Here is a 22,766-nt window from a genome sequence, read left to right on the forward strand (position 1 = left end):
CCATGCGCCCCCATGTTAAATATAGGGGCGCATGACACATGCGTCGCCGCGGCTGCGCCCGACGCAGCCCGGCAGAACGCAAATGTGAACATAGCCTTAAATGGTAGTTTTTTGGTGAAAAAATACAGTACACCTGACTGGGCATGTTTCTGTTAGGCTCTGGTTGGTACTGTCCAAAAAGTTAATCATCAACAGATTAAGAAACTGACAGACTGCATTCATGGAAGGATTATGACTGTCATTGAAAAGAAGGGCTGCTGTATTTGTCATTGGTATTTTATTGAAATGTATTTTTGTACATTATGAGTTGATTAGTTATTATTCTAACTATAAAGGATGAAAATAAATAACTGAGATAGAAAAATGTATGGTACATATTTAATTTATTTGCATAATTTTGCACACTACTAGTTGCCCAATATTTATGCACACAGATATTCTCAAGAAAGACAAAATACATTTGTCTCAAGAAAGACAAAACCTCACTTTTACTTTCTTAACTATTTAGGTTTCGGGTTTATTAACCTTTTGGTTTGACAAATAGCACTGTAGTTACTCAATAATGAAATTAATAATTAAGATGACAAATTGCCTAATAATTGTGCATACAGTATATGTAGAATACGGGAGATTGTTGTCACATGCAGTACACAACCAGCACTTGCCACAAATTCCTGCAGCTCCTTTAATGTTGCTATAGAGCTCTTGTCAGTCCTTTCATCAATTTTAGAGCTGTCCAGTTGTCAGTGTCGCACCAAATTTAAGCCCCTTTTTGATGACTGTCTTCACGGTGTTCAATGGTATATCTAATGCCTTGAAAATTGTTTTGTACTTTTCTCCTGACTGATAACTTTTAACAACGAGATCCCTCTACTGTGTTGCAAGCTGTTTATGGACCATGGATTTTGCTATAAAATACAACTAATAAAATATCAGGAAAATCCTACTAGAACAGCTAAACTTCAAATGATGGCAGCTGTGTACTGACTATTATTTAACATGGGTTTATATAGATTGGCTAATTTTGAACATGACTACATCCCAAATTAAAGAGGATGGGCAACCACATTATTTTCTTTTTCTTCCCTCAATGGAATAGTACAGATTATAGGTGACATTAAAGGCTGAAAAAGTTCTGAAATAATTTTTCTTGGACAAAAACCTGGCATATTAATAAGGGTATGTGTAGACTTTTTCTATCCACTGCATTTGTAATTGAAAAAGCAGTGGGTGTAAGGATAGAACCATATCTTCAGAATATTATCTCTTAAAATGACTACCCTTGGCTAGACCTTTCTGGGTGATGGTTTCCACTGTGTGCTTGATGTAAATAATATTTTCGCATAAATTGGCCTTTCTGAGAACAATGACACTTGCTCAGGACTACTCAGTTTCACTTAATTTATACATTAATCAACTTACTCAATGTCCTTTACTAGGGTAAAGCTGCTATGACAAATATGTTTGAGAATTTAGATGTGGAGGGGAGGGGTGATTTTCCTGACAGAGGAAGTAGTGGTGAAACATAATAGTTTGGAGATAAGATGTGTAAAATATGAGTGAGCTTTGTCACAGTCACATTTATAGATGAGAACTGAAGACATTATAGCTGGAGGTAGGTGTAGAACTGAGCCATGGATATTAGGCAATATTGGGATGTGTATTGTAATATTGTAGATTAGTACTGGAAGGCAGTATCTGAGGAGCTTTCTCATCAGGGACATTCATAAATGGATGATATTTTGGAAAGTCGAGTGCAACTATAAAGAGGAGAAAAAATATTCTCCTTTTGTTTATTGCAGATCTTGAAGTGGTGACACCATGTTACTGTACCTTCTTCCCCTGCTCTTTCAGTATACTTATGCTTTGAACCTGGAGACCCAGAATCCCAAAACCTTCTCTGGACCCAAAGGCAGCTACTTTGGATTTTCAATTGATATTTATGAGCCTGGAAACAAGGGGTAGGTACATTTGTTGATTCTGAGCCTGGTGTCACATCTGAATTCTGTGGTGAAATCCAATGGGATCTTTTGTGTTGTAGCCTGAAATGTGTGTTTCCTAATATTCCCTGTTTATTGATTACATTTGGAAAAGTACTACTTGTGTTGAAAGATTGGTGAGTTGGAGATCTGGTACAATTGTGCAAAAATGCTTTGAAGGTAGAGTCCACTTCTTTACTTCAAGTTTCTATTGCTTAAAGTTAAACTTCGAACTCTGCTGCCTGACTTCTTTTTTTGTGGTTGTTCATCTTTTTTGGTGGAGACAATAGTATAGCCTACCATGATAGTGGGCCAGACGAAAAGACTGGGGTTGACAAATAGAAGGTCAAATTGAGTCTAAAGTTTTATATTTTAGACTCTGTTTGCCTAATTGAAATCAATTAATACATTGGGGGTATGTCTGAAAACCATTTTGCTTCTGACAAAAGTCCCTGGCAGTCTACTGAAACGGGAACATGGTGGTGTATGACACCAGAGGCTTATCTAGGGAGTAGCAACCGGGGCATGTGCAGTCAGGCCACCTAATGCGGCTGTCCAAAGTGTTTCCTCCAGTGGCTGAATCTGTCGTCCTCGAACTGAGAGTCGGCAGTTCTCTGAGCTGGCTGTCAATCTGACAGCTGGCACAGAGAAACTGCAGTGCGCCGGCTCCCATTGTTCAATAGTACTCGCGTCTAACAGACACGAGTACAATTGAAGCTCTGACCGTCGAGTCAAAGTGACGCCAGCAGTGTGATCATGTCATGTGATCACGCTGCTGATGTTACTCGCCGGTGCTCCAGAGGCGCAGATGGGTGGTAAAGTGCTCCACGTTAGTGGAGTTGAAGACACCAAAGATAGGGGGGAAATTTAATGGGGGGTGGTGCATTTAGTATGTGTGTGTGGTTTTTTGCTGAGGGGGGATATTTGCTGTGTGTGGGGCGGAGTAATTACTGTGTGTGTGGGCATTTACTGTGTGAGGGGGTATTTACTGTGTGTCGTGTGGGGGGTATTTACTGTGTGTCGTGTGGGGGGTATTTACTGTGTGTGGGGGGGTATTTACTATGTGTTTGTGTGTGAGGTATTCACTGTGTGTGTGAGAGAGGGGTATTTACTGTGTGGGGAGATTTACTGTGCTGGTTTTTTTTTAGTGTAATGGGGCTGGGTGAGATTTCATGTAATGGGGTATGATTTGAGGACACAAATTTGGGGACCAAGGAAGTGACATGTGCAGGCACAATATGGGGAGCGGGAGAAATTTGAAGACACAATATTAGGAGGAAGGTATGAGATGGGGGCATGTATTGAGTGAAGGATGCAGACACTATATGAGGAGAGATGAGAAAATGTATGAGGGGTGATGGGATGAGTGCTGACAAAGGTAAATGTATGAAGAGGGAGGGGGAAACATGAGAGGAGACAGTATGGGGGGAAAAAGTGTGAGTGGGCATAGAATAGACCGAGTAGTGTGGGGAGTGTAACATGGGGCAACAGTGTAAGGGCACAGCCAGGAGGTGACAGTATACCAAGGGGGAGGTGTGGTGAGGGGGCCCAGTTTAGAGACTGGACCCTATATGGGGGACTCAGTGTGAGAGAACAGTGTGAAGAAGGGGCCCAGTATGGAAAGGAGGGAGCAGTGTGGAGAGCATGTATAAGAAGGACAGCGTGGGGTCAAATTGTGTGCAGGGAATATAGTGAGGCCAATTATTTATTCAGGGGCTGAGCGTAAGGCAAACATTTTTATTTGGGACACAGGGCATTCTATGGGGAAGTGCTGCACAAGATCGGAGAAGATGGAAGCCTGCAGAGACGGCTGAGGATCAGAAAACTCATGAAGTCTGGTCAAGATGAAGAAGAAAAGAAAGAGAACGACTCCAGAGTCATCTATAAGGTACCTGGATATAAAAAAAAATTGTGATACTATCTCATATTTTTATTTATGTTAGGAGCATTAAAAGGGTTGTCCAAGTTTGTGATAAGTCTGCAGTCATTCTACGTGACTGCAGACTTCTGAATTCTCACAGTGCACCCTGCTCACTGTCTGGATTCTCTGGTACCAGTGATTTGCATACATGTGGTCACATGCTGACTAGACATACGTGGCCTCACTCAATAAAAATTAATTGAGCAAGGCTGGGCACATCTAGTTGGAATGTGGCCAGAAGTATCAAGGTAAAATCCTAAGACTATGTGCACACAATGCGTTTTCGCAGAGTTTTTTTCTGCGCGGAAATGGTCCAAAAATGCAATGGAATCCTTATGCAAGGTAATTCAATGACAATCCTGAAGTGTGGTGCACATGATCAGTAAATTTCTGTGCATATTTGCAGTCCATTTTTTTCTTCAGCATGTCAATTCTTTGTGCGTTTCTGTAGCGTTTTTCACCCATTGATTTCAATTGAGTCAGTCAAATCCACAGAAAAAACACAGGTATAAAAATGTTTGCGGATTTGCTAAGCTTTTTGTTTTTGCGTTTTACTGTCTTCCTATTGTGTTTCCCACTCTGTCATCTGTGTGACAGCATGGGAAACACCGACGCGGTGGGTCTTATCAGTGATAACACTACCGCAAGTAAGACCGTCGGTAACAGCGCTGCGGTCATCGTCAGATGTCAGCGTGACCCCTCAGCTGTGACTGTGACCCGTGGTAACGTTACCACTGGTACTGTCGGTCAGAGCACTGCGGGATCATGCTGTCAGATGTAGACAAAGTGGGGCCCTGGGCATAAGTTTAAAGTGGGGCCCCAAATGAATGGTCACATATTGCACCATCACGCAGAAACATTTCTGTTGTACTTACATGCGCTGAGTTCATGCTGCTAAACGAGCGCGATCGACAATATTAAAGTCATTCGACGCTTGTTTCCCGGTCTTTTTAGGGTATGTGCATACGTTCAGTAACTGGCAGCACTTTGGACGCAGGGCATGTCCGCTGCTGGCTATTGAACGCAGATGAATCCACATGAGTTCATTGAACCGTGCGGATTCACCGCATCCAATACATTGTACGGGTGAAATTTATCTTGTGGAGGCTTGCGTCTACGCAAGATAAATAGACATGCTGCAGTTTGGAAAGACACGTCGCATGTCCATCTCCGCATACACTATGCTGTAACATCTAGATGCTGCACAAGTGCACAGCATCCAACCCGCAGCGTTTACTGATTGTGTGCACATACCCTTACTCCGGCTGAGGAAGAATGATGGTTACAGATAGTCCTCGATACAGTATAATGCAGGTCCCATATAGTACATATAGTAAAATGCACTCCCCATGGTTCTTGATAGAGTATAATGCAGCCCCCCTCAGAGTGTACTGCAGTTCCCTTCATAGAATATACTGCAGCCCCCTCATTCAGCATAATGCAGCCCACTCAGAGTATACTGCAGCCCCCCTCATAGAGCATAATGCAGCCCCCTCAGAGTATAATGCAGCCCCACACACACAGTATAATGCAACCCCCAGAGTATAATGCTAACCCCCATACACAGAGTATAAATCAGCCTCCCCCACAAACACACACACAAAGTACAGTGCAGCCTCCCACACAGTATAATGCAGCCCTCCCACACAGTATAATGCAGCCCCCACACACATAGTGTAATGCAGCCCCTTCAGAGTATAATGCAGCCCCCTCAGAGTATAAAGCAGGCCCCTCAGGGTATTATGCAGCCCCCCAAACATACACACATACAGTATGGTGCAGCCCCCCACACACACACAGTATCATGCAGCCCCCAACACAGTATACTGCAGCCCCCCACACATAGTATAATGCAGCCTCCCACACAGTATAATGCAGCCCCCAACACAGTATAATGCAGCCTCTCAACACACAGTATAATGCAGCCTCCCAACTCACAGTATAATGCAGCCCCACACACAGTATAATGCAGCCCCCTCAGAGTATACTGCAGCCCCCCTCATAGAGTATACTGCAGCCTCCTCAGAGTATACTGCAACCCCCCTCACAGAGCATAATGCAGCCCCTCAGAGTATAATGCAGCCCCACGCACACAGTATAATGCAGCCTCCCCCACAAACACACACAACGTATAGTGTAGCCCCACACACACACAGTATAATGCAGCCCCCCACACACAATATAATGCAACCCCCTCAGAGTATAAAGCAGCCCCCTCAGGGTATAAAGCAGCTCCCAACAAACATACACACATACAGTATAGTGCAGCCCCCCACACAGTGTACTGCAGCACCCCAACACACAGTATAATGCAGCCTCCAACTCACAGTATAATGCAGCCCCCCACACAGTATAATGCAGCCTCCACACACAGTATAATGCAGCCCCCAACACACAGTATAATGCAGCTCCCCACACACACAGTATAATGCAGCCTCCACACACACATATAGTATAATGCAGACCCCCAACGCAGTATAATGCAGCTCCTCACACAGTATAAAGCAGCCACCTCACTCACAGTATAATGCAGCTCCCATATACAAACAGTATAGTGCAGTCCCCCAAACACAGTGTAAAGCAGCAACCCGCATGCACAGTATAATGCAGTCCCTCCACACAGTATAATGCAGCCCCCAATCACAGTATAATGCAGCCTCCCACACACAATATAATGCAGTCCCCCATACAGTACAATGCAGCCCCCCACACACAATATAATGCAGCCTTCACATACACACACAGTTTAGTGCAGCCTTCCACATACACAGTATAGTGCAGTCCCCCACCCACAGTATAACACAGCCCCAACACACAAAATAATGCAGTTCCCCCACACAGTATAATGCAGCCCCCCACTCACAGTATAATGCAGATCCCATAAACACACAGTATAGTGCAGTCCCCCCCACACAGTATAGTGCAGCCACCACACACAGTATACTGCAGCCCTCACATATACAGCATAATGCAGTCCCTCCACACACAGTATAATGCAGCCCCCAATCACAGTATAATGCGGCCCCCACACACAGTATAATGCAGTCCTTCCACACACAGTATAATGCAGTTCCTCCACACATAGCATAATGCAGTCCCCACACAGTATAATGCAGCCCCCACATACACACAGTATAGTGCATTCCCCCCACACAGTATAGTCCAGCCCCTCACATACACAGTATAGTGCAGTCCTCCCACACAGTATAATGCAGCCCCCCACACACAGTATAATGCAGCCACCCTATATACACAGTAAAGTGCAGCAGAAACAGATAGACACACACAATACTTACCTCTCCTCCTCATTCCTCTGCTGCTCTGGCTTCTACAGAACATCTCATCAGTTCCACTGCTGGCACACGCGCTGAGTCAGAGGCAGAGGGGGAGTGATGGAAGAGGGAGTGTCATGTGAAGGGCTTTCCTCCATCACTTTCAATTGAATGTACGATGCGGGGGGGGGGGCAGCGCTAAGCCCCTCTTACTTAGGGGCCCCATAGCGGCTCATAGTGGCACACCACTTTCTAGGGGCCCCTGGAGGAGAGGGGCCTTAGTCAGCCTCCTCGTCTGCCTGCCTCTAACGCCGGCCCTGGTCAAATGTCAGTATGACCCCTCAGCTGTGATTGTGACCCGCAGGCATGGGCCAATGATACTGCTGTTTCCATCGGGCTACGTCTGCTGTCACTGATAGCAGTGACAGCAGATGCCGCTGATGGGAGACGTATTCTCATCTGCCGGCGCCTGTGCTCACAGTTAAAAAAAAAAAAAAAAGTAAAATTATATACACATTCAAATAAAAATAAAAACCCATTATACTGACCTAACACCAAAATCCCTGACACCCTCGTCTCCTAGAAGTAATGTAAAATAAAAAAAAAAAAAAAAACATATACTCACATATACTCACCTGTCCGCCGCAGTCCACGTAATCCCAAGTGTTGCACGATGATCTTACATGTAGAACAGTCACATCGGGAGATGTGACTGTTCTAACCAGTCGCCGGCGATACACTTCCACAGCTTAGTATATCACTAAGCTGCCATGAGAGTTCACCGGAGTTCATCAGCTCTGGTGCTCTCACTTATGGCATCGCTGCATGAGAACTCTCCCATGCAGCAGTGGTGCCGTAAGGGAGATCAGCTGATGAACTCCGGTGAACTCTCTCATGGCAGCTCAGTGATACATTGCGGGAGCGATCACCTCATGTCAGTACCTCCTGTCAGTGTATCGCCGGCTGTCTTTGAGAGCAGTCACATTAGTAATGTGACTGCTCTCAAAGTGATCAGGATCGTCTTTGGACATTATGGATTATCTTCTCTGCAGACAGGTGAGAATTATTGTGGTTTATTATTTTCTTTTTGTTGCAGGAGACATTGGCTTTGGTGGATTAATAATAAATAAATAATAATCTTTATTTAGCGCTACCATATTCCACAGCGCTTTACATTTTGCACACATTATCATCACTGTCCCCGATCTGGCTCACAATATAAATTCCCTATCAGTATGTCTTTGGAATGTGGGAGGAAACCAGAGTGCCCGGAGAAACCCGCACAAACACGGAGAGAACATACAAACTCTTTGCAGATGTTGTCCTTGGTGGGGTTTGAACCCAGGACACCAGCGCTGCTGTGCTATCCACTGCGCCACCGTGCCGCCTGCTTATTAAATGAGTCGGTGTCATTATTTCAAATAAAGGAGTTCATTCTGGGTGTCTGAGTGTTTATTTACAATATCACTATGGGGTTACAAATGGATAGGTGTCTTATAGACAAAAATGCACCTAAAAAGCATGTTTTTCTGCAGCATTTATCCTGCCAAGAGATGCAGAAGCCTTGCAGAAATTTCTGCAAGTAAATACTCAACGTGCACACATAGCCTAAATGAGTGCAGTGCATTCACTGTGAGAATTCAGAATCCCGCAGCCACCTATAGTGATTGCAGATTTTCATCCCACACCTGGATGCACCCTTTAATGATAAAATGAAGTCCTGCAGTCAATCCTAACAGCGTGTAATATCCTCACTGTCAGGATTCAGCTCTGCTTGCTGGTTCCAGCAGTCATCACATTGCAGCTTCATTCATATGAGAGTTTCATACTAAGGGCTCCTTCTCACTTGCGAGAAATATGTCCGTGTCTCGCAGGTTAAAACCCTGCTACGGCGCCGGCACTTGGGAGCGGAGCGTACAGCACCATGTATTGCTGTGCGGCTGCACGCTCCGCTCTGGAGTGCCGGCGCCACAGCAGGGTCTTAACCTGCGAGACTCGGATGTATTTCTCGCAAGTGAGAAGGAGCCCTAAGGCTGCCGTCACACTAGCAGTATTCGGTCAGTATTTTACATCAGTATTTGTAAGCCAAAACCAGGAGTGGAACAAATAGAGGAAAAGTATAATAGAAACATATGCACCACTTCTGTATTTATCACCCACTCCTGGTTTTGGCTACAAATACTGATGTAAAATACTGACCAAATACTGCTAGTGTGACGGCGGCCTAAGGTGACAAAACAAAACGAAGACTAAGGGCTCTGCTGAGCCCCAGGTGAATGTAGCGGTGGTGTGCATGCTTCATCTCCATTCATTGTCTACTGGACTGCTGGAAACAGCCAAAAGTTGCATTCTGCTTTATCTGGCAGTCTAATAGTTAATGGAGCAGATATGGACAACCTCTGCTGGACTCAAAACGCAGCTTGTTAAATTGTAGGAATAACCCTAAGAAGAAGCTACTAAAGATTCCTTTTAAAAAAAGGCCAAATTTCCTGCCTGAAACAATCTCCAATCGGCACTCTATTTATGTGGAGCAATTAGCATTGAGCAAATTCTACAAAGACAAATGATTGTTACTACATACAATTTGCATTATTGCCAGCTGCACATTTCTGGTTTTCATGAGGAGACACCAAAGATAAAAGATGCAATCAGCTGACAAACATTTTGACATTGTTTTAATTTTTAGTTTATAAATCAATGGTACATGTGAAAATAAGCAACTTTGTAACATGTAATACTAGAAATAGGCCTGATGCTGTCGTACTGGGAGTGCGGTGAAATTAATATCTGTGTATGCTTAGTGGTGCTGACAGAAGCAGCGGACATGTCTCACACCGTTTGTGCTTTCCAGCATAACTGTTCTATATCATCCCTCTGCATTTTTGTGTTTTTGCGCAGGCGCAAGTGACATACACGTGACCGCTATTCCCGCACATTCGTCGTAACGACGCGGCTGTTACTGCACCTGCGTGGGAATAGCGGAGACGTGTATGTCACTTGCGGCCACGAACTGTGCCTGCGCAAGTGACACTGCCACGGTGCCTTATGGGATTCGCGGACTGCGGCGGAAGTCCCAACTGGCGATTATATATATAGATTAGAGACATCTGCTTCTTTCTTTGTCAAAATTGATCTGTCATTATCAAAATTCTCAATTCTGAGGTAAAATCTGTATTCAGTGAAGACAGACTTCCCCATTACTGATAGGAGATGATGGTTGTTACTGATAAGATTCTATGTAGATATTTGAACATGACTGTTATCTATATATATAAGGCCTGTCCCACACGTCCAGATAATTCCGGTACCGGAAAAATCGGTACCGGAGTTATCCGTGTCCGTGTGCTTACCTGGCACATCAGTGTGGTACACGTGCGGCAGCCATGTGCCGTCCGTGTGCCGACTGGGTACCACACGCACCGTGCAGGAGACAGCGCTAGAGTTAAGCGCTGTCCCCTGCTTTGGGTGCTGAATCCAGAATTCATTCCTTCTTCCCAGCAGCGTTCACTGGAAAGAAGGAATGAAAAATCATTTAAAAAAAAAAATTTTTGTTACTTACCCAGCTCCCTCGGCACTTCCATCCTCTCAGCGTTGCAGCTCTTCCTGTATGAGCGGTGGAGCCGCATATTCATCACTGTAATGGGCAGCACCACGTGACAGCTCATACAGGAAGAGCTGCAATGCTGAGAGGATGGAAGCGCTGAGGGAGCTGGGTAAGTATTTTAATGCCAGCGGACGGGCACACAAGGAGTGGGAGGGGGCAGATTACTGGGAACTTTATTTTAACAAGAAAAAAAAATTTAAAACAAAAGATTTTTCATTCCTTCTTTCCAGCGAACGCTGCTGGAGTGAAGAAATGAATGGGGCTTCAACACCACAAGCTGGGGGGACAGCGCTTACAGTAGCACTGTCTCCTGCACGGCACACGGACTGCACACGGACAGCATCCGTGTGCGGTACGTGTTTTACACGGACTCATTGACTTTAATGGGTCCGTGTGATCCATGCGTTCCCACAAACAATGACATGTCTCCGTGTTTTCCAAACGGACACACGGTCCATGAAAACACGCTGACATGTGCAGAGACACATTGATTTTAATGTGTCTACGTGAGTCAGTATCTCCGCTACGTGAGGAAACTGTCACCTCACGTACCAGAGCCACTGACGTGTGAAACCGGCCTAAGAGGCATCGTGATTACTCGCTAATCCCGCCCCCTGCACAGTAAGTCCGCCCCCCACATAACCACACACAATCCCGCCCCCACCACATTACCATACACAATCCCGCCCCACCACATTACCACACACAATCCCGCCCCCCACCACATTACCACACACAATCCGCACCACATCACCACACATAATCCTGCCCCCACCACATCACCACACACAATCCCTCCCACGCACCACATCACCACACATAATCCCGCCCCCCCAACACATCACCACACATAATCCCTCCCCCCACCACATCACCACACATAATCCCGCCCCCACCCCATTATCACACATAATCCCACCCCCAACACATCACCACACATAATCCCGCCCCCCTACCACATCACCACACATAATCCCATCCCCCCACCAGATCACCACAGATAATCCTGCCCGCCCACCACATCATCACAGATAATACCGCCCCAACACATCACCACACATAATTCCGCCCCCCAACACATCACCACACATAATCCCACCCCCCAACACATCACCACACATAATCCCACCCCCCAACACATCACCACACATAATCCCACCCCCAACACATCACCACACACAATCTCGCCCCCAAACCCATCACCACACATAATCCCACCCCCCAACACAACACCACACATAATCCCGCCCCTCACCCCATTACCACACAATACTGACCCCACCCCATTACCACACATAATCCCACCCCCCCAACACATCACCACACATAATCCCGCCCCCCACCACATCACCACACATAATCCCGCCCCCACCACATCACCACACATTATCCCGCCTCACCACATCACCACACATAATCCCAACGCCCCACCACATCACCACACATAATCCCGCCCCCCATATCACCACACATAATCCTGCCCCCCACCACATTACCACCCATAACCCCGCCCCCCACCTCATTACCACACATAATCCCACCCCATCACATTACCACATAATCCCGCCCCCCACCACATTACCACACATAATCCTGCCCCCACCACATCACCACACATAATCCTGCCCCCCACATCACCACACATAATCCCACCCCCCACATCACCACACATAATCCCGCCCCCCACATCACCACACATAATCCCACCCCCCACCACATCACCACACATAATCATCCTACCCCCACCACATTACCACACATAATCCTGCCTGTTATGACCTGGTGGTTAGGAGCACCCGGAATGACCTGATAGTTAAACCTCATACAGGACGAGCTCTGGGATGTGGGAGCTCTGCTGACCGCAAGCCCTAAACCTATCACACACACTAAAAATAGCCGTGGAGCGCTCCTGACCAGACCTAGGCGCCTCGTCACAGCCTAAGAACTATCTAGCCCTAGAGAAAGAAAATAAAGCCTACCTTGCCTCAGAGAAATTCCCCAAAGGTAAAGGAAGCCCCCCACATATATTGACTGTGAGTAAAGATGAAAGTCACAAACGCAGAGATGAAACAGGTTTCAGCAAAGGGAGGCCAGACTTACTAAATAGACAGAGGATAGGAAAGGTAACTTTGCGATCAGCACAAAAACCTACAAAAGACCACGCAGAGTGTGCAAAAAAGACCTCCGCACCGACTCACGGTGCGGAGGGACCACTCTGCATCCCAGAACTTCCAGCTAGCAAGACAAAATCATGAAAACCAGCTGGACAAGAAAACAGTGAACAAATAATGACTATCAGGAACTTAGCTTCTGCAGGAGAAGGCAGGTCACCAGAGAGATCCATGAGCGAACTGAACAAATGCAAAAACATTGACAGCTGGCATGGAGTAACGATCTGAGAGGAGTTAAATAGAGTAGCCAACCAAAGGACAACCCACGTCACCTGTGTAAGGAACCTCAGAAGCAGCAGCTTCACTCATAGCCACCAGAGGGAGCCCATAGACAGAACTCGCCGAAGTACCACTCATGACCACAGGAGGGAGTTCGACAACAGAATTCACAACAGTACCCCCCTCCCCCCTTGAGGAGGGGTCACCGAACCCTGACCAGAGCCCCCAGGCCGATCAGGATGAGCCAAATGAAAGGCATGAACAAGATCGGCAGCATGAACAACAGAGGCAAAAACCCATGAATTATCTTCCTGACCATAACCCTTCCACTTGACCAGGTACTGGAGTTTCCGTCTCGAAACACGAGAATCCAAAATCTTCTCCACCACATACTCCAACTCCCCCTCGACCAACACCGGGGCAGGAGGATCAACGGAGGGAACCATAGGCGCCACGTTTCTCCGCAACAACGACCTATGGAACACATTATGGATGGCAAAAGAAGCTGGAAGATCCAAACGAAATGACACAGGATTAAGAACTTCAGAAATCTTATATGGTCCAATGAAACGAGGCTTAAACTTAGGAGAGGAAACCTTCATAGGAACGTGACGAGATGACAACCAAACCAAATCCCCAACACGAAGTCGGGGACCAACACAACGCCGGCGGTTAGCGAAACGTTGAGCCTTCTCCTGGGACAATGTCAAATTGTCCACCACATGAGTCCAAATCTGCTGCAACCTGTCCACCACCGCATCCACACCAGGACAGTCCGAAGGCTCAACTTTCTGAAAAGAAACGAGGATGGAAACCAGAATTACAGAAAAACGGAGAAACTAAAGTAGCCGAGCTGGCCCGATTATTAAGGGCGAACTCAGCCAAATGCAAGAAAGACACCCAATCATCCTGATCAGCAGAAACAAAGCATCTCAGATATGTCTCCAAAGTCTGATTAGTTCGTTCGGTTTGGCCATTAGTCTGAGGATGGAAAGCCGAAGAAAAAGACAAATCAATGCCCATCTTAGCGCAAAAGGACCGCCAAAACCTCGAAACAAACTGGGAACCTCTGTCCGAGATGATGTTCTCTGGAATGCCATGCAAACGAACCACATGCTGGAAAAACAATGGCACCAAATCAGAGAAGGAAGGCAGTTTAGATAAGGGTACCAAATAGACCATCTTAGAGAAGCGATCACAAACCACCCAAATGACCAACATCTTTGAGAAACAGGGAGATCAGAAATAAAATCCATGGAAATATGCGTCCAGGGCCTCTTCGGGATCGGCAAGGGCAAAAGCAACCCACTGGCACGAGAACAGCAGGGCTTAGCCCGAGCACAAATCCCACAGGACTGCACAAAAGAACGCACATCCCGTGACAAAGAAGGCCACCAAAAGGATCTAGCCACCAAATCTCTGGTACCAAAGATTCCAGGATGACCAGCCAATACTAAACAATGAATCTCCGAGATAACTCTACTAGTCCATCTATCAGGGACAAACAGTTTCTCCGTAGGACAACGGTCAGGTCTATCAGCCTGAAACTTTTGCAGCACACGCCGCAAATCAGGGGAAATGGCAGACAAAATTACCCCTTCTTTAAGAATACCCGCCGGCTCCGGAACACTCGGAGAGTCAGGCACAAAACTCCTTGACAGGGCGTCAGCCTTCACATTCTTAGATCCCGGAAGGTATGAAACTACAAAATCAAAACGGGAGAAAAAGAGCGACCATCGAGCCTGTCTAGGGTTCAACCGTTTGGCAGACTCGAGATAAGTTAAATTCTTGTGATCCGTCAAGACCACCACGCGATGTTTAGCTCCTTCAAGCCAATGTCGCCACTCCTTGAATGCCCACTTCATGGCCAACAACTCCCGATTGCCCACATCATAATTGCGCTCAGCAGGCGAGAATTTTCTAGAAAAGAAGGCACAGGGTTTCATCACCGAGCCATCAGAACTTCTCTGCGACAAAACAGCCCCTGCTCCAATTTCAGAAGCATCAACCTCCACCTGAAAAGGAAGCGAAACATCTGGCTGGCACAACACGGGGGCAGAAGCAAAACGACGCTTCAACTCCTGAAAAGCCTCTACAGCCGCAGAGGACCAATTGACCACATCAGCACCTTTCTTGGTCAAATCAGTCAACGCCTTAGCAACACTGGAAAAGTTAGTGATGAAGCGACGATAAAAATTAGCAAAGCCCATGAACTTCTGCAAGCTCTTCACAGATGTCGGCTGAGTCCAATCGTAAATGGCCTGAACTTTAACAGTGTCCATCTCGATAGTAGAAGGGGAAAAAATGAAACCCAAAAATGAAACCTTCTGAACTCCAAAGAGACACTTTGACCCCTTCACAAACAAGGAATTCGCACGAAGGACCTGGAACACCATTCTGACCTGCTTCACATGAGATTCCCAATCATCCGAAAAGACCAAAATGTCATCCAAATATGCAATTATGAATCTATCCAGGTCTCTCGGAAGATGTCATGCATAAAGGACTGAAACACAGATGGAGCATTAGAAAGCCCGAATGGCATAACCAGGTACTCAAAATGGCCCTCGGGCGTATTAAATGCCGTCTTCCATTCATCACCCTGTTTAATTCGCACAAGATTATACGCACCACGAAGATCTATCTTGGTGAACCAACTAGCCCCCTTAATCCGAGCAAATAAATCAGACAGCAGCGGCAAAGGATACTGAAATTTGACTGTGATCTTATTAAGAAGGCGGTAATCAATACAAGGTCTCAAAGAACCATCCTTCTTGGCCACAAAAAAGAACCCTGCTCCCAATGGTGATGACGACGGACGAATATGACCCTTCTCCAAGGATTCCTTTATATAACTACGCATAGCAGCGTGCTCTGGCACAAATAAATTAAACAGACGGCCCTTAGGAAACTTACTACCAGGAATCAAATCAATAGCACAGTCGCAATCCCTATGAGGAGGTAGGGCACCAGATTTGGGCTCTTCAAATACATCCCGGTAATCTGATAAAAACTCAGGGACTTCAGAAGGAGTGGAAGGTGAAATTGAGAGCAATGGAACATCACCATGTACCCCCTGACAACCCCAACTGGACACCGACATAGATTTCCAATCCAACACTGGATTATGGACCTGTAGCCATGGCAACCCCAAAACGACCACATCATGCAGATTATGCAACACCAAAAAGCGAATATCCTCCTGATGTGAAGGAGCCATGCACATGGTCAATTGAGTCCAGTACTGAGGTTTATTCTTGGCCAAAGGCGTAGCATCAATTCCTCTCAATGGAATAGGATACTGCAAGGGCTCCAAGAAAAAACCACAGCGCCTGGCAAACTCCAAGTCCATCAAATTCAGGGCAGCGCCTGAAACCACAAATGCCATTACAGAATAGGACGACAGAGAGCAAATCAGAGTAACGGAAAAAACACCTGCCCCCACCACATCACCACACATAATCCCGCCTCACCACATCACCACACATAATCCCAACGCCCCACCACATCACCACACATAATCCCGCCCCCCACCACATCACCACACATAATCCTGCCCCCCACCACATTACCACTCATAACCCCGCCCCCCCACCACATTACCACACATAATCCCACCCCATCACATTACCACATAATCCCGCCCCCACCACATTACCACACATAATCCTGCCCTCACCACATCACCACACATAATCCCACCCCCACATCACCACACATAATCCCACCCCCCCACATCACCACACATAATCCCGCCCCCCACATCACCACACATAATCCCGCCCCCCACCACATCACCACACATAATTCTGCCCCCAACCACATTACCACCCATAATCCCGCCCCACCACATTACCACATATAATCCCACCCACCACCACATCACCACACATAATCCTGCCCCCCACCACATTACCACACACAATCCCACCCCCCACCACATTACCACACACAATCCCGCCCCCACCACATTACCACACACAATCCGCACCACATCATCACACATAATCCCGCCCCCCCACCACATCACCACACACAATCCCGCCCACCCACCACATCACCACACATAATCCCGCCCACGAACACATCACCACATATAATCCTGCCCCCCCACCACATCACCACACATAATCCCACCCCCCACCCCATTATCACACATAATCCCACCCCCAACACATCACCACACATAATCCCGCCCCCCCCACCACATCACCACAGATAATCCCGCCCGCCCACCACATCACCACACATAATACCGCCCCCCAACACATCACCACACATAATCCCACCCCCCAACACATCACCACACATAATCCCGCCCCCCAACACATCACCACACATAATCCCGCCCCCCAACACATCACCACACATAATCCCGCCACCCAACACATCACCACACATAATCCCGCCCCCCAACACATCACCACACTTAATCCCACCCCCCAACACATCACCACACATAATCCCTCCCCCCAACACATCACCACACATAATCCTGCTCCCCACCACATTACAACTCATAACCCCTCCCCCCCACCACATTACCACACATAATCCCACCCCATCACATTACCACATAATCCCGCCCCCACCACATTACCACACATAATCCTGCCCCCACCACATCACCACACATAATCCCACCCCCCACATCACCACACATAATCCCGCCCCCCACATCACCACACATAATCCTGCCCGCCACCACATCACCACACATAATCCTGCCCCCAACCACATTACCACCCATAATCCCGCCCCCACCACATTACCACACATAATCCCACCCCCCACCACATCACCACACATAATCCTGCCCCCCACCACATTACCACACACAATCCCACCCCCCACCACATTACCACACACAATCCCGCCCCCACCACATTACCACACACAATCCGCACCACATCATCACACATAATCCCGCCCCCCACCACATCACCACACAAAATCCCGCCCACCCACCACATCACCACACATAATCCCGCCCACCAACACATCACCACATATAATCCTGCCCCCCCACCACATCACCACACATAATCCCATCCCCCACATCACCACACATAATCCCACCCCCACATCACCACACATAATCCCGCTCCCCACATCACCACACATAATCCCGCTCCCCACATCACCACACATAATCCCGCCCCCAACCACATTACCACCCATAATCCCGCCCCCCACCACATTACCACACATAATCCCACCCCCCACATCACCACACATAATCCTGCCCCCCACCACATTACCACACACAATCCCACCCCCCACCACATTACCACACACAATCCCGCCCCCACCACATTACCACACACAATCCGCACCACATCATCACACATAATCCCGCCCCCCCACCACATCACCACACACAATCCCGCCCACTCCCCACATCACCACACATAATCCCGCCCACGAACACATCACCACATATAATCCTGCCCCCCCACCACATCACCACACATAATCCCACCCCCCACCCCATTATCACACATAATCCCACCCTCCAACACATCACCACACATAATCCTGCCCCCAACCACATTACCACCCATAATCCTGCCCCCCACCACATTACCACACACAATCCCACCCCCCACCACATTACCACACACAATCCCGCCCCCACCACATTACCACACACAATCCGCACCACATCATCACACATAATCCCGCCCCCCCACCACATCACCACACAAAATCCCGCCCACCCACCACATCACCACACATAATCCCGCCCACCAACACATCACCACATATAATCCTGCCCCCCCACACACATCACCACACATAATCCCATCCCCCACATCACCACACATAATCCCACCCCCCACATCACCACACATAATCCCACCCCCCACATCACCACACATAATCCCGCCCCCCACCACATCACCACACATAATCCTGCCCCCAACCACATTACCACCCATAATCCCGCCCCCCACCACATTACCACACATAATCCCACCCCCCACATCACCACACATAATCCTGCCCCCCACCACATTACCACACACAATCCCACCCCCCACCACATTACCACACACAATCCCGCCCCCACCACATTACCACACACAATCCGCACCACATCATCACACATAATCCCGCCCCCCACCACATCACCACACACAATCCCGCCCACTCCCCACATCACCACACATAATCCCGCCCACGAACACATCACCACATATAATCCTGCCCCCCCACCACATCACCACACATAATCCCACCCCCCACCCCATTATCACACATAATCCCACCCCCCAACACATCACCACACATAATCCCTCCCCCACACCACATCACCACAGATAATCCCGCCCGCCCACCACATCACCACACATAATACCGCCCCCCAACACATCACCACACATAATCCCACCCCCCAACACATCACCACGCATAATCCCGCCCCCCAACACATCACCACACAATCCCGCCCCCAACACATCACCACACATAATCCCTCCCCCCAACACATCACCACACATAATCCTGCTCCCCACCACATTACCACTCATAACCCCTCCCCCCCACCACATTACCACACATAATCCCACCCCATCACATTACCACATACTCCCGCCCCCACCACATTACCACACATAATCCTGCCCCCACCACATCACCACACATAATCCCACCCCCCACATCACCACACATAATCCCACCCCCCACATCACCACACATAATCCCGCCCCCCACATCACCACACATAATCCCGCCCACCACCACATCACCACACATAATCCTGCCCCCAACCACATTACCACCCATAATCCCGCCCCCACCACATTACCACACATAATCCCACCCCCCACCACATCACCACACATAATCCTGCCCCCCACCACATTACCACACACAATCCCACCCCCCACCACATTACCACACACAATCCCGCCCCCAACACATTAAAACACACAATCCGCACCACATCATCACACATAATCCCACCCCCCCACCACATCACCACACAAAATCCCGCCCACCCACCACATCACCACACATAATCCTGCCCACCAACACATCACCACATATAATCCTGCCCCCCCACCACATCACCACACATAATCTCGCCCCCCACATCACCACACATAATCCTGCCCCCCACCACATCACCACACATAATCCTGCCCCCAACCACATTACCACCCATAATCCCGCCCCCCACCACATTACCACACATAATCCCGCCCCCCACAACATCACCACACATAATCCTGCCCCCCACCACATTACCACACACAACCCCGCCCCCACCACATTACCACACACAATCTGCACCACATCATCACACTTAATCCCGCCCCCCCACCACATCACCACACACAATCCCGCCCACTCACCACATCACCACACATAATCCCGCCCACGAACACATCACCACATATAATCCTGCCCCCCCACCACATCACCACACATAATCCCATCCCCCACATCACCACACATAATCCCACCCCCACATCACCACACATAATCCCGCTCCCCACATCACCACACATAATCCCGCCCCCCACCACATCACCACACATAATCCTGCCCCCAACCACATTACCACCCATAATCCCGCCCCCCACCACATTACCACACATAATCCCACCCCCCACATCACCACACATAATCCTGCCCCCCACCACATTACCACACACAATCCCACCCCCCACCACATTACCACACACAATCCCGCCCCCACCACATTACCACACACAATCCGCACCACATCATCACACATAATCCCGCCCCCCCACCACATCACCACACACAATCCCGCCCACTCCCCACATCACCACACATAATCCCGCCCACGAACACATCACCACATATAATCCTGCCCCCCCACCACATCACCACACATAATCCCACCCCCCACCCCATTATCACACATAATCCCACCCTCCAACACATCACCACACATAATCCTGCCCCCAACCACATTACCACCCATAATCCTGCCCCCCACCACATTACCACACACAATCCCACCCCCCACCACATTACCACACACAATCCCGCCCCCACCACATTACCACACACAATCCGCACCACATCATCACACATAATCCCGCCCCCCCACCACATCACCACACAAAATCCCGCCCACCCACCACATCACCACACATAATCCCGCCCACCAACACATCACCACATATAATCCTGCCCCCCCACCACATCACCACACATAATCCCATCCCCCACATCACCACACATAATCCCACCCCCCACATCACCACACATAATCCCACCCCCCACATCACCACACATAATCCCGCCCCCCACCACATCACCACACATAATCCTGCCCCCAACCACATTACCACCCATAATCCCGCCCCCCACCACATTACCACACATAATCCCACCCCCCACATCACCACACATAATCCTGCCCCCCACCACATTACCACACACAATCCCACCCCCCACCACATTACCACACACAATCCCGCCCCCACCACATTACCACACACAATCCGCACCACATCATCACACATAATCCCGCCCCCCCACCACATCACCACACACAATCCCGCCCACTCCCCACATCACCACACATAATCCCGCCCACGAACACATCACCACATATAATCCTGCCCCCCCACCACATCACCACACATAATCCCACCCCCCACCCCATTATCACACATAGTCCCACCCCCCAACACATCACCACACATAATCCCTCCCCCACACCACATCACCACAGATAATCCCGCCCGCCCACCACATCACCACACATAATACCGCCCCCCAACACATCACCACACATAATCCCACCCCCCAACACATCACCACGCATAATCCCGCCCCCCAACACATCACCACACAATCCCGCCCCCAACACATCACCACACATAATCCCTCCCCCCAACACATCACCACACATAATCCTGCTCCCCACCACATTACCACTCATAACCCCTCCCCCCCACCACATTACCACACATAATCCCACCCCATCACATTACCACATAATCCCGCCCCCACCACATTACCACACATAATCCTGCCCCCACCACATCACCACACATAATCCCACCCCCCACATCACCACACATAATCCCACCCCCCACATCACCACACATAATCCCGCCCCCCACATCACCACACATAATCCCGCCCACCACCACATCACCACACATAATCCTGCCCCCAACCACATTACCACCCATAATCCCGCCCCCACCACATTACCACACATAATCCCACCCCCCACCACATCACCACACATAATCCTGCCCCCCACCACATTACCACACACAATCCCACCCCCCACCACATTACCACACACAATCCCGCCCCCAACACATTAAAACACACAATCCGCACCACATCATCACACATAATCCCACCCCCCCACCACATCACCACACAAAATCCCGCCCACCCACCACATCACCACACATAATCCCGCCCACCAACACATCACCACATATAATCCTGCCCCCCACCACATCACCACACATAATCTCGCCCCCCACATCACCACACATAATCCTGCCCCCCACCACATCACCACACATAATCCTGCCCCCAACCACATTACCACCCATAATCCCGCCCCCCACCACATTACCACACATAATC

At 48.6% G+C, this 22,766-nt stretch overlaps 1 protein-coding gene across 1 annotated transcript in view; it reads left to right on the forward strand.

Annotated features, from left to right (window-relative positions):
- Positions 1 to 1,571: 1,571 nt before the first annotated feature.
- ITGA2B (integrin subunit alpha 2b) overlaps positions 1,572 to 22,766 on the forward strand; it is a 153,605-nt gene continuing 132,410 nt past the window's right edge. The window contains exons 1-2 of the mRNA XM_069751414.1: positions 1,572 to 1,615; positions 1,803 to 1,961. Coding sequence (XP_069607515.1) covers positions 1,822 to 1,961 — 140 coding nt within the window. The 5' untranslated portion in view covers positions 1,572 to 1,615; positions 1,803 to 1,821. The remainder of the gene's footprint in view (positions 1,616 to 1,802; positions 1,962 to 22,766) is intronic.

This window comes from Ranitomeya imitator, chromosome 2 (assembly GCF_032444005.1).
Source record: "Ranitomeya imitator isolate aRanImi1 chromosome 2, aRanImi1.pri, whole genome shotgun sequence".
NCBI classification, from domain to species: Eukaryota; Metazoa; Chordata; class Amphibia; order Anura; family Dendrobatidae; genus Ranitomeya; species Ranitomeya imitator.